The sequence below is a fragment of the Pieris napi genome, chromosome 21, assembly GCF_905475465.1.
Source record: "Pieris napi chromosome 21, ilPieNapi1.2, whole genome shotgun sequence".
In the NCBI taxonomy this organism is placed as follows: domain Eukaryota; kingdom Metazoa; phylum Arthropoda; class Insecta; order Lepidoptera; family Pieridae; genus Pieris; species Pieris napi.
In genome coordinates, this window is record NC_062254.1 from 7888703 (window position 1) to 7902605 (window position 13903).

At 33.2% G+C, this 13903-nt stretch overlaps 1 protein-coding gene across 3 annotated transcripts in view; it reads right to left on the reverse strand.

Moving 5' to 3' along the window:
• LOC125060116 (amyloid-beta-like protein) overlaps nucleotides 1-9097 on the reverse strand; it is a 122184-nt gene extending 113087 nt beyond the window's left edge. For 2 of the 3 annotated variants that reach the window (XM_047664842.1, XM_047664839.1), the window contains exon 1: nucleotides 8946-9097. In XM_047664842.1, coding sequence (XP_047520798.1) covers nucleotides 8946-9014 — 69 coding nt within the window. In that variant the 5' untranslated portion in view covers nucleotides 9015-9097. The remainder of the gene's footprint in view (nucleotides 1-8945) is intronic. The other variant, XM_047664840.1, reaches the window with a different exon arrangement.
• Between the last annotated feature and the right edge of the window lie 4806 nt (nucleotides 9098-13903).

Consider the following 13903-nt stretch of genomic DNA (forward strand, 5'->3'; position numbering starts at 1 on the left):
TTATTCAACTGCGTCTGTCGGGGTCAGCTAGTATTAAATTATTTCTGTCCCAAAGAAACGGTATACATGATAATCGTTATCGTACGAAGTTATGCTCGAACATACACAAAACACACAGAATGGTGGGCCCTCTCTCTCTTTGAATTTGATTGATATAAAAGTAGTTGAAAATAGGCTTAATAATAGAATTAATTATTTTATGAAAGAAAATTATTTACTTTTGATAGCTCCATTGTAAGCGTGCTTGTTGACTGAAGTTCTTTTAATTTTGCGCTTGCTTTGGCAATCTTCCAACTTATGCGGATAAGCTTATGCCGAGCCCCTGCATATTTTGTCTGAAGTTTTCAGAGTTAAGTAGTTTTAGATCCAATTAATACTTTACCTAGAATACTTACGTTGAACTTTAAATCTGAAAAACGTCTCTTTAAACCTCTATTAGGCATAAATTCATTTTTTGAACGTATACGTTATTATATTTTTTGTACTCGTTACTCCCATTTTTATCCTCTATATTTGGTTTTAATTTAATCTTTGTTTTAGTTAACATTAATTTAAGCAGGAATTATTAGTACATATTTGTTAATGCTAAACCCGTGAATGGGGCGCTTTAGCTTCAACTTTTTGTTCATGAGTTTTAGAGCTCTCCAGCTTCTGTAGACTTTCTTATTTAAATAAATAAATATAAGTTTTACTTGTTAAATTTATTTTAGAATCATCAATTACAAAAATAAATGACGGCTTTACACAAATATATGTTTTTTGATTTATCATCATTCCTATAATAAATAGTACTAGCTGTCGCGGTGCGTTGAGCGGCCTGCGAGATAGTGGTGTAGGGGCAACATTACCTATGAATTAGGGGATACAGTCACTTTAGGGAAAAGCAAGGGAGAGAATTTTTAAATGTGTGTGAATTATTAGGATGCATTCAAATACTTAGTCAAACGCCTTCCGCTATTAGGGAGCGTTCAAGTATTACGTAACGAATTTTGGGAGGGGGGGGGGTCCTCTTGTAAAACGCTACAATGGGGATTAAATTACGCGTTAATAATATTTTCGACTTTCCAGTACTTTACACCACATAATGGTAACTTTTAGGTATAACTTTTACTGCGTGGTCACGAAACGTTTTCCTATTGGGTAAAGAAAAACGTTACGGCGCGTTACATGGGGGGGGGGGTCATAAATCTCCGAAAATTGCGTGACGTAATACTTGAACGCTCCCTTAGCAACTTTTATCCATGTATAATCTAGAAAATAAATAAAGTCAAGAATTGAGAAATTTATCTTGTAAAATATATTTTTGCTATAATAATACTTCATAATAAGGCAGCATTTTTACACAAAAGCCCATATTAATTAGTCTACATTCTTCAGACTAGAACGGTTTTAATATTCTCAGCAGACAAAACAATAGCGTCCAAGAAGCTATTGTAAAAGAGCTATTGTGAAGAAAACTACATCAGCGAAACGTACGGAGACTTAAAATAGTATTGTCGCATCTCAACTTCTTATTCTATGTATCTTATGTACAAGGTACATGTGTATCCCGTATCTTCAAGCGTACTTTTCGAACAAAAGACTACATCCAACTACCCTGAGGCTTTAAGAATACTTGAAGTTGCGAAACTAGTGCTTCAATATTCAATTTTTTATCATCACTATTCTACCTATAAAAATTCTAAGACAGTTTTTTACGGATCTCCTATCCATTTTTATTATGAAATACTTCTCTGAAATAAACGGTTAACATAATACATAAATGAAATGAAGTTTTTTTTTCTTTTAAAAAGTTCACACCAATTGACCTATTCCCATGCTAAGCTGGTGAAGCTTGTGTTATGGGTACTAGGCAACGGATATTCATACATATTATAGATATATAGACATATAAATACATATTTAAACACCCAAGACCTTAGCACAACACGAAATGCTCATCACATCGATGTTCGTCTCAGCCGGGGATCGAACCCGGGACCCATGGATTCGCAGTCAGGGGTACTAACCACTAGACCAATGAGTCGTCAAACCAACAGCCTTTTTAACCACCTAAATACAATCATTTACGAGCTGATAGGTCAAGTTATGAGTTCATGAACTTATAAGGGTGAATGACCCTTTATTTGCGACAGCAAACAAAATTGTCCTACAACTCATATAATAGGTATGTTACGTAAAACTATTATCACAGCATTTTTTATAATAGTCAATATCAAAACTGTGTTATAAAAACTATATATTGTTTTTATTACATGCTGCTAAATACATTTTAATAATTAAAATTGCCAATATAATAACTTCATTTTTATTTTGTTTATAAAACACTAGGGTTTTATAAAACACGAGGGGTTTTATAAAACACCAGGGTTTTATAAACAAAATACAAACCGTCATTAAACGCAACTGTTTTTTAAAATATGTATAATTGCAGACGAAAGCTCCCCATCATCATAATATTTATCCCAAGAGTATCCTTAACTAAATTGAGGGTTGCGATGCATCAAGCCGCAGTAACACACGAGATTGGGGAAAGCACGTTTTATATCTTCATTATGATTTTATGTCGCTGTCAGGCAATTTGTCATAGAAGTTATCTCAATAGGGTTGTGATTACAGGAATTTTAGGGGAATTTGATTTCTTCTCTTTCAATATGTATACACTATACATAAACAAATCTAAATAGAATTAACCTGCAATGGACCTGTTTTTTTTTTAAATTCCAGTTTAAAAATAAGCTTTTTTTATTTAGAACAGGCGGCAAACGGGCAGGAGGCTCAACTAATTACACGATACCGCCCATGGACACTCTCAATGCCAGACTCTCGCGAGTGCGTTGTCGGTCTTTTACGAATTGGTACGCTCTTTTCTTAAAGGATCCTAAGCTGCAAGTCAGGTCACAGGTGCATATAGATCACATATACTCTCAGTAATTACTAAAACTGACGCATTCGTTGGATTTTAAATTGCTTAAATGTATATTGCTTATCATAACAATTTCACAAACATGGTGATAAATAGCAGGCCATTTTCTCTCGACGAGTGCAGAAAAGCGTTTTCTTTTTCTTTATAAGTCACATAAATCTTGAGGCTTTCTTCTTACAATTTCATTGCGCCTCGCGAAATTTTTTTGCGAAAATTGAAAATATTGTTATAAAAATCTACCGTCTGAAATTCTTTAGTGGAACACGTATTAGGATTAATTTCTTACTTATTTATAATATCCTTATTTCAGTTTAAGCTATACCGGGTGAAGTGTTATGACGTATTGGAGATACACCAAAATTAATTGAAGCTCACAAATTTGCCCTTCATATTCCTGCGTATAAGATTCGTAATCGTGCTTTGTTTCACGTTCCTCACATCAACACCACCTATGCAAAAATCTCCGAAGACAAAGACAAAAGACCAATATTTAAGCCATGACTTGTTCAAGCTATCACGGAATATGCTAAAAAGCAGTATTAATTAATATCCATAGCGCGACACATCATGAGTACACCAAAATTAGGTATTACTTAGTTAAACGTATTAAATCATTTTTATTGTCTTGAAAATGTTTGAATCTTTTTATAAATATTATGTATTCCATCTTAATTATAATTGTTTTTTTTATTATTATTAATTTCTATTAGCTGTAGTATTACGAAATAAATAAATAAATAGTGCTTTAAAATAATATTATTAAATAAAGTAAAAGATTTCTTTGTAGTAATAAATAGTCACCTCTGCATTCTTTTGAATATTCTTAGATTAACTTAATAAATCCCTCAATAGACTCTATTATATTTCAATAGTATATAAATCGAACAGTTCAATGCGAAATTATCGATAATCCTGAATGCAAACTTCAATTAACATCGGTGTATTTGCGAACAAACAGACGATGTTCAGTGCCTTCAGACAATAATCTGATGTAGTATTAATATGAATTTTGTTTATTCGAGTATAATCTAGTTGATAACTTTAAATCCGTAATTACACTTTGAAATCGATTTTCCTTTAGTTTTTATGATTTTTTTTATCTCTTCGTGTTTGCCTATAAGTGTTTGTCACATTAAAATTGTATTTTATTTTTCTTGTACCGATGTATCAGTGTTGGAAAACTTATAAATAAATAACTCGTAAATAACTTTTGTTGTCAATATGAAAATTCATTAAAACACGATTTTATCAGCACAAGAATTGGTACATTTGAATATTGGCTAAATATAGGTAAAACTATATAATGTACTTATATCTCCCTATGTATATTTAACCTCTTCAAAATTTTAGAAAAATATATTTGTTCTATTCGTTTTTTTTTGTTTTTTCATTTGCAAAATATCGTAACGTTAAATTTCTGTAATAAAGTTACTCGAACTTGTTTTATTAATTGCATGCAGTCTGTCTAGTGTCTAGACTTAACTTAGCAGACAGTGCCCTTATATTAAAAGTATTTTAATTAACACGTCTATGAAAATATGAAACTTTTATATCGAAGTTCAATTCGATAATTAACAAAAACATAAATATAGCCTCGACTAGGTTGTATTGTACATAATTCAAATTGGTTGATTTCAGTTGGTATTACTGTGGCCCTGTGGTCGTAGGTTTGTAACTCGGCTGTGTACCAATGAACTTTCTGTCTATGTTCGGAATTTAACAGAAAAAAGAAAGAACAAACCGTAAGAAAAGTCGACAACCTGTGTCAGGCACAGAATACTGAAATTAGGTTGTAGCGCATTATTTTAAATTAAGATATCCGACATTCTGAATTTCAGCGATTTCTTATCGGTGACAAAAATAGAAAATAGACATTTTGATTGAATTATTATTAATCTTATTAGTCATGTGATGTGTGACGTGTGTACATAATTCGTTTTTAACTAATTTGTAACAGTTGTGAGAATATTAATGTAAATTATAGGAGTTGTTTTAATTCGTTCGCTTTCGAAGTATTTCTATTATCTATGGCTTAAATTGAGAGTCGAGACAGCGCTAAGTACAACTCTGATATGTAAAGCCGTATTGATTGTTAACAATGTTACTAATACATATATACATTTCAGACAGATACTCGTATAACATTAGCAATACTTCTGTCGGCCCATTTGCAAAAATCAACCAGCAGATTTGTTTCTGGAACCTCTGTTTTTCTTCGTTATATTAAAACAGAGTTTTCGTAGTCAATTTCTCTTCTTAACTTAATTTTCTGTGTTGTGTTAATTGTAGAATATTGTAGAAAATATACACCTATTCAAACAACATAAGTATTAAGATTACCCAGCTATATTTAGACTTGCAGAAATGTTCATACACGTGACTTTATGAGATTAGATTAAATCTTTTAATAACATCAACGGTATCGCGTCAAATATTCACAAAGCAATTATATTATTTAAATTAGTTTTTAATATTTAATTTATACCGTATAACAACTGAAATTGCAGATATTTCAATTTTAAAAAATTGCAAAAGCGTTAAATCTTACTTATTTGGTTCATGACAGTAATAATAGCCTAATGAGTCACTGATTTTTTTTAGAACAGGGGGCAAATGGGCTGTTGGCTCACCTGATGTTAAGTGATTACGCCGCTCATGCCAGAGGGCTCTCGAGTGCGTTTCCGACCTTAAAGAATTGGTACGGGCTTTTCTTGATGGACCATTAGTCGTAATAATAATATGGTAAAATCCTTTGTGTGTGTATCCTCTTCCAATTCAAGAGTTATTTTATTGGTGAGTTTTACTGTTTTTTTTATTTTTGAAATACTTAAATAGCATATTAAATTTACTTAACCTTTAGATTTCACGTCCATAGAAATCACGGTTCTTAATGAGTAAAACTAAATACCATATATATGGTCTTTCACTAGAAATAAGTAGGCAAAAGGTTTTAATATTCCCTTAGATGTTGTATGCAAATATTTCCATAGTAGTCTGAACTTGCTATCATGATTCCACTCCAACGCACATCCCACTGCGTCTATTAAACTATAGTGGGCGGCACTAGTTCAACAACCGATTAGAGTTTAAATATATTTATTTTTAAGGGTCAAACTGGCATGAACAATAGTACCATACTAAATTAGTTGAATAGGTACAAGCTCAACGTTCAATTACTTTTAAATTTTTATAAGTTTTTAACTATAGCTCTGATTTTTTTCTTAATGTGTCTTATTCAAATTGTGTAACCCCACATTGGGACATGGGGCATCTAAGCTTGATGGCCCGACACAAATATTGTCACGCTTGAACTCAGGATCTAACTACCTCTGGCTGGAGGTAAATACTTGGCGATTAAAAAGAGTGGCGGAAAGTTTTTTGCCAGTTATTCTTACCCGCTCTACGCCCTTGACTTGCGAACTGGTAGTAAATGTAAATTTACAATTAATTTAACTTGACAATTCAAAAGTGTACTTGGTTACTTACTTGAATAAAGATATTTTGAGTTTGAGTTTGAAATGTATTAAAAAAGCACTTTAATAATCACAAAAACAGGTAATATTAAACCAGAAGATGTGTGATGTAAGACGCTCTGCTAAGAGCAGTTTGTTCCACTCATTAGTTTATTTATTCAGGTATAAAAGTATTGATTTGAAATAAAATGCTTATAAAAGAAACGTTTTGAATACCCAAACCTAAACAGACCTGTCCAATCGAAAAATTAATTTAAATTCAACGAATAATTCATCACGATTCTCAATTAAGCTTTGCTCGGCTTGGATTTTCTTTATTGAGAAACAGGATTATATTCTGAAAGCCTGTAGTGCGATTTTCTTCCCATTTAGTTTGGATAAACGGTGAATGAGAAGCGACAATGCACTTATCTCGCAGACGCCAATCCGAAAGAGTTAAAATACTTGTAATTTTTGTGTTACAGTTTCATGCTTTTTGTTAGATCATCCACTACTTTGACTGAGGACAGTCTTGCTCGTTCACTTACTCTCTTTTCACATAAATTGGGTGTTTTAAAGTTCTTTCAGGTATAATTTTGTCCTGACATAACAAAAAATATCAATTTTTCATCATTTAATAACAGATGTGCAATTATTCTGTTGATAATCAATATTTTCATAATGTAATAAATCAAAGATCAGATATTTTATAACCCTTCTTAATCATGAACTATATATTGGATGAACATTGAAGTCGTGCATTCAAATCCTAATTAATACTTTTCTTATATGCGAAATAAATCTCATTCGGTGAAGAAAAACAAGCAAGCGAGCAAGATGTATTAGACGTTCGTGTATTACCGTAGAATCTATAAGGGAAAATCCATCAACTGACGGACTTAATTGTAACTTTACAAGATTTTTTATTGGCGTTCATAAGTGTTATATTACATATATAAATGATAATTTGATTGTTATAAGTAGGTACTATAAATATTGCATGATGTAAAATCCCATGTATATTTATAAGGTGCATCTGTTCTCTGAGTTTGATAGAAATGCAATCACTTGCTATTTTTAAACTCAGTTCACTTACCCGTACTTGGCTGCTGCTACTTTACTGTGAATTCTTAATTTCTTACTACGTATTTAGAAGCAAAAAATAAATAGGGCCTTTTCAACCTCCAATTCTAAACTTCGATTGCTTTCTCTCTCCAGGATGATAGAAAAAGACGTCTGATCATATTATTTAATATATCTCAATTCCAAATCTTTCGATTAAGGAAATGTTCAGTTTTAATTATTGTATATACATATATATATATGTATTACAATTTACCGATGAACTTTTCGGTATTGATCGCTTGATAAATAAATTATTTATATTCAGAACTGCAATTTAATTGTGTGGACTTTAATTTATTGTATAGTGGTGGATAAAGTCTTGAAGAAACAGTAGTTTAACTTTCATCGAGCGGCCGAAGTCATTGGCATAAGGGTTTCTTATCTAATATTGCTATTTAAAAAAAACTAAGAAATAACACCATGTGCTGTAACGGCTTGACTTGGTCCCGAACATACATTTAAAAAATTAACTAATTAAATTAAACAAAGATTTTTTTTATTAATAATTATTTTCTGCATTTTTTAAATTTGCCATATTTTTAATTGTTTATACATGCAAATGTGACGCCGTAATAATGTATCAAAAGCACCGTTAAATCGCATACATAGAACGGATTTTAAATTAATATATTAAAGCTCGGGTTCTCGAAAGCTTAATCTACATCAGGTGCGAGCACCCTGATTTGCATACCCCGGCCCACTTCAAATCTAATAACGATTGCAAAAGGAATATTGCTATTAAATCCGCCTTTAATAATCCTCTTTTGAAGTACGATTTGAATTTTGATTTTGAACCGCATTGAAAAGCTTCAACTTATTCATGTAGAAAGCTTGAATATATTAGCTTTATTCAAAAATAATAATTTCTATTATAGAGTGTATACTGTATAGTGACCGGACCCGCCCTAACTGCGCAAGATTCATCATCTTTTTATAGAACATTCATTTAAATATTAAAAGAACGCCATAATAATAAAGCTATATCTGTCAACACCACATTAGCAGTTATTATTCTGTATGTTCTGCACATACAGAATTCTAAAATATCGAAAATGAGTTAGTAAAAATATTCTTCATTGAAAAGGAATATTACTTTGCCTAAAACTTTTTCTAATAAGAAATGGCGTGCTTACTTTACGTCATAATGCGTATTTTCTTACGTCATACAATCGCTAATTTATTCTAACATATAAGTTATTAAGAATAAAATAACCTATTATATTTCGTCTACTATACGATTTAATAATTTAAATTCGTTAAACTAAGTAATTAAATAATTACGCAATCTATATACCATTTAGCGAAACCCAGTAATCGTCACTGACTAAAAAACTTTTATGGTATCGCGTTTTCCGCCGGTCAATTTTACAGATTACGTATTGATTATACATATATAATACAGTTTTATGCTTTTTTTTATATTCTATTTAATCTAATCTTACCTGGCTAGCATTGAGAGCTTCCAATATTATGGTAAAAACACTAATAAATAGCACGGCACGCGACATCATTGCGGCCGCGGTGTTGCGTTCCCGGATCCGACTGCTTAGACGTATGTTCTAGTCGCTTCGAACCTGCGTACTAGTATGGCTACGGCAATGTACGCGTACCTAGAAGCTAGCGTATATATCGACCCTCCCGGGAGTGAACGGGATAGATATTGAAATGCTATGCGTTAGAGGGAGACATAGAAAGGAACAGAAGGCATGCGCAGTGCTGTTAAAGCGCAATGCATGAGGAGTGTATAACGAATGACGAAAACTGTCGCCGTCTGCCTCTGTCTGGGTTTCCCGATGATGAGCCATCATTTTCAATAAGCCGACGGGAAATTTGGATCTTACGGCGCAGGAATAAGGGTGTCAGGCAATTTAAATTTTTCAAAATACGGTTTTTAATTTGAGGTAACGATATGGGACAATTTTTCTGTATGACTCACGCGTATTAATTGCGCAGAAAAGAAAGGTGTAGAAGAAGAAAGAAGCTTATATTATACGCGAAACTAATTTTCCTCTTGAGAGCTTGGGCTTACATATTTTCCTTGTATTATCATTGTTAACATTAAACAGAAAGAGTGGCTTAAAACCAGTAAATATTTATTAATTAACACATTTCTACATTTTACACAAATACCTTAAAATTTACGTAGCTACTATAATATTGATTTATTTGTCAAATAAATCTTATCTTAATCTTATATTAAATGCCTAAATACATTAGTCCTAACAACTTCGTATCAAAATTACACATAACACACATTCTAATTAAAAGCCATTTTATAGAACAAATATGATTTATTCACAAATATCCATTAACCGTAGCGATATTCAGTCAAAAAACTATATTTTCTTTTTGCTTTGCATTCCGCTTGTATTTCAGTCAACCTTTCAAATTTATACGGTATATTTACAATAAGGAGATCACTATCTAATCTCCAAGTAGCATTTTTCGTCTGAAGTCCTGGTGGAATCACTCTTATGTCTTTTATTTCACTTGACACTCCATTTATTATCACGTAAATTACCCTGTAGTTGATTTTTACCTTTATAAAATCTTCTATGTTTCTTTTGAATTTATATTTAACTCTATAAACATCATTGTCATACACCTCTTGAACGCTATGGTAATTAGTGCACTTTGTTTTTAATAATTTGTCGGCTAATTCCAAATGCTTAATAACGTTGTAGCCTGGATCATCTGGACAGCAATGTTCTTTGGAATATTTTTTATATCCTTTGTATTTGTTTTTGTAACCAGACATTAAATTGTGATATCCACATTCAGTAGAAACAATTAAAGCAAATAGAAATAAACGAAGCGTCATCGTCGTGGTTATAGTAAAACTGAGACGAGAGGAAAATGTTTGCTGGGTGTTATCAATTGCGACCTTCTTGAGGGTATCAATTAGATTATATATCGTTTTTTTATATGATAGAATAGAATGCTTACATACTTTAATTTACATATTAAATGTATGTGTTATAACTTTGTGAAAATACTCACCGCTAGTATTTATTTTATCTGTAACGATAATAATACCCAGAAACTCTATAATCCGGACTTAATGGGACTTCTACAAGCTTTGGGTTTTGTATAGTTTTTCTACACGATACACTCACTTCAATATTTCTTTCATTTTTATAAGGAATAGTAACGATAAGATGTTCACGGTCAATTTTCCAATTGGCATTGGTTGCTTCTAAATCTTGAGGGATAATGCGAATGTCTTTAACTTCACTGCCGTTTTTCATTTTCAAAACAACATAAACTACTCTATGGTTAATCTTTACAGTCATATAATCTTCTATATCATTTTGAAACTTGTATTTAATTCTATACACTTCATCATCGTATATTTCTCTCACATTGTAATTGTCTGTGCAAAATTTACTTACTAAATCGTTGGCAGACTTTATGTTGTTAATCACAGTTTTAGCTTCTCCATAGTCTTTTTGTTCCTTTACATCTTTGTGATACCCATTGTCAGCTAATTTAAACCCGTTATTCAAAGGATAATGATAGCCACATTCAACCGAAACGATCAAAGCCAAACAAAGTAAGCAAAACATTGTTACGAGTCTAAGTAACTCACTGATATGGCAGCGAACATAACATTCATGAAATCATATCAATTTGTAGTTTTGACCTTTATGATTACTTTAAGAATAATTTATCTGCAATTTAATTGGTCTGTGCAATTCATTGATCCAGGCACAGGAAAATTTTGTTTGGTGAAAAGTTAATGTTTATTCAAAATTATTTGTTTATTTGTCTGCTTTTCCCTTGTCCAAATTAACACCATACCGATGTAACCAGTACATACGATAGTCTGGACTCAAAGGTGTTCCTAAATCCATGGGATTTAAGCTGTCTTTAGGGCAGGATTCCGGTATTTCTATGTTTTTATGTTCGTACGGAATGTTTACAACTAGTTCATCGTCATCTACTCTCCACACAGCATCATTTATACGCATGCCCTCTGGTAAAATTCTATAATTTTGTACTTCTTTACCGGATTCTAATTTTAAAATCACACAGACAGCTCGACAATTAACTTCCAATTGTGAAGAATCCTGGATGATCTCCTTAAATTTATATTTGAGCTCATATCCATTATATCTGTAGACTTCTCGTAAATCAAAATCGGGTGTAGATAGTGTTCTTACAATTTCATTTTCAGGTTCTAGATCTCTTACAAGAAGTCGAGTTCGGTCTTCCCCACAGCACTCTTTGTTTTTAGGTGGAGTGTTCAATTCATGCAACTGGTAAAATGGACTGATAGAAAAAAAATATGAATTAATTAAAGATTGGCAGTTAATTCCAATTAAGAATGATATGAAAATTAAACGAGACATCGAAACAAAACACGTATTGTGATCTCGGTCTTATCTTTTGCACTGATGGCTTTGGACTAAAATTCTTAACAAATTTATATTTATAATAAACTAGCAGACCGGCCAAGCGTTGCTGTGGCTAAGGTTTTTGTTATATAACATAGTAGTATACTATTCAAGGGAAATGGTAGGCACACCAGTCATGGGGACCACCATGCTATTTTGGTTGTTATGCCATTAAATTGTAGCTTATGTGAAACGTTGGTACTTTCAACACAGTGCCATCTGTTAGAATTGTATCAAATAATAAACAAATATAAGCAATAAAATAATATTGCGGATATAAATTGAGATGTAAGCTATCCTATCTTTTAAGTTCTACTACACACGGTGTGCAAATTTGATTGATATCGGTTCGGTAGTTTAGGAGTCCATAGCGGACAAACAACGTGGCACCCGTATATTTATTAAATGCATATTTATCTGTGGAAAAGGACCCATCTTCAGGTATCTTTAACTTGACCCCTCCTTACTTTACATAAGATACTATACATGTAGAGCAAGGCTGTGAATAGCTGGAATATTGCCAGAGTAGCTTAAATAAGATTCGAGCCAAAACAAGTCTACTGCGTGTAACGCCATGAGCAACTAGATGTATAACGATTGAACTGATACAAATACATTTTTATCGGAAAGACTTTTTAAGTATGAAAAATTGTATGCGCATTCTCTTTCTTGCCAATGGAGATTGTTACTCAATTCGTTTCTTACGTATCGATAACTATTTGTATAAAGATCACTTTACTGTATTTTAGGTAAATGATTATTAAATAGAGCGCCTAAAGCCGGGCGCATACATACTGATTCCGGATCAGGTTTCCGTATCAGGGTTTCAGATTCGGAAACCTGAATGGTCCGCGTGCATACAAAATGTTCGACAAGGCGCACACCGTTCTTACTTTTTCCGGACAGAAAAAAACCTGACGTTCGGTTCGGAATTTCTCCGTGCGTTCGTTTTGGAAGAACGGAAAAAAACCTGATGACGTCACCCCGAACGCAGCATTCGCATACATTTTGGCTCGATCGCCGCACACGTACGGAAATTTTCATTCAGAATCGCGTTGGCGCTGTGCCGAGTAGACGTACAACGTGTAACGCTCTCCGTCAGCTGATTTGCTTTTTTATTTTATCTCGTATGCTATTATGAAGCATTTTACACGCAATCAAAGGTTTTCATTGACATCCTGTAATATTTGAAGAATTCTTCTAGGTATGCCCGTAACTTTGCTCTTTTGACATAGAATTGACTCTCAGTTAATCTTTGGGTATTCAGTGGATGCACCCAATAACTTCGTTTTATGCCCTTTTTGTCTAGCGCCAAGAGCAATGAGCATCAATTCGTCTACGTCGTCCATAGTCGTGCGTTATCAGAAGCGTCTATGATCGAACTGATCGTTTAAATTCCGAATGCAAAAAACAGAATGTGTGCGCTCTCCACACGGAATTCTTGATTAGGTAACCTGATCAGGAATCAGTATGTATGCGCCCGGCTTAAGCCGGGCGCATACATACTGATTAACTGAGAGTCCATTCTATGTCAAAACAGCAAAGTTACGGGCATACCCAGAAGAATTCTTCAAATATTACAGGATGTCAATGAAATCCTTTGATGAGCTTCATAATAGCATACGAGATAAAATAAAAAGTAAGGAGAGCGTTACACGTCGTACGTCTACTCGGCACAGCGCCAACGCGATTCTGAATGAAAATTTCCGTACGTGTGCGGCGATCGAGCCAAAATGTATGCGAATGCTGCGTTCGGGGTGACGTTATCAGGTTTTTTTCCGTTCTTCCAAAACGAACGCACGGAGAAATTCCGAACCGAACGTCAGGTTTTTTTCTGTCCGGAAAAAGTAAGAACGGTGTGCGCCTTGTCGAACATTTTGTATGCACGCGGACCATTCAGGTTTCCGAATCTGAAACCCTGATACGGAAACCTGATCCGGAATCAGTATGTATGCGCCCGGCTTAACGTTGTCAAAATGATCCATGCCTAATAAAGTCGGAAA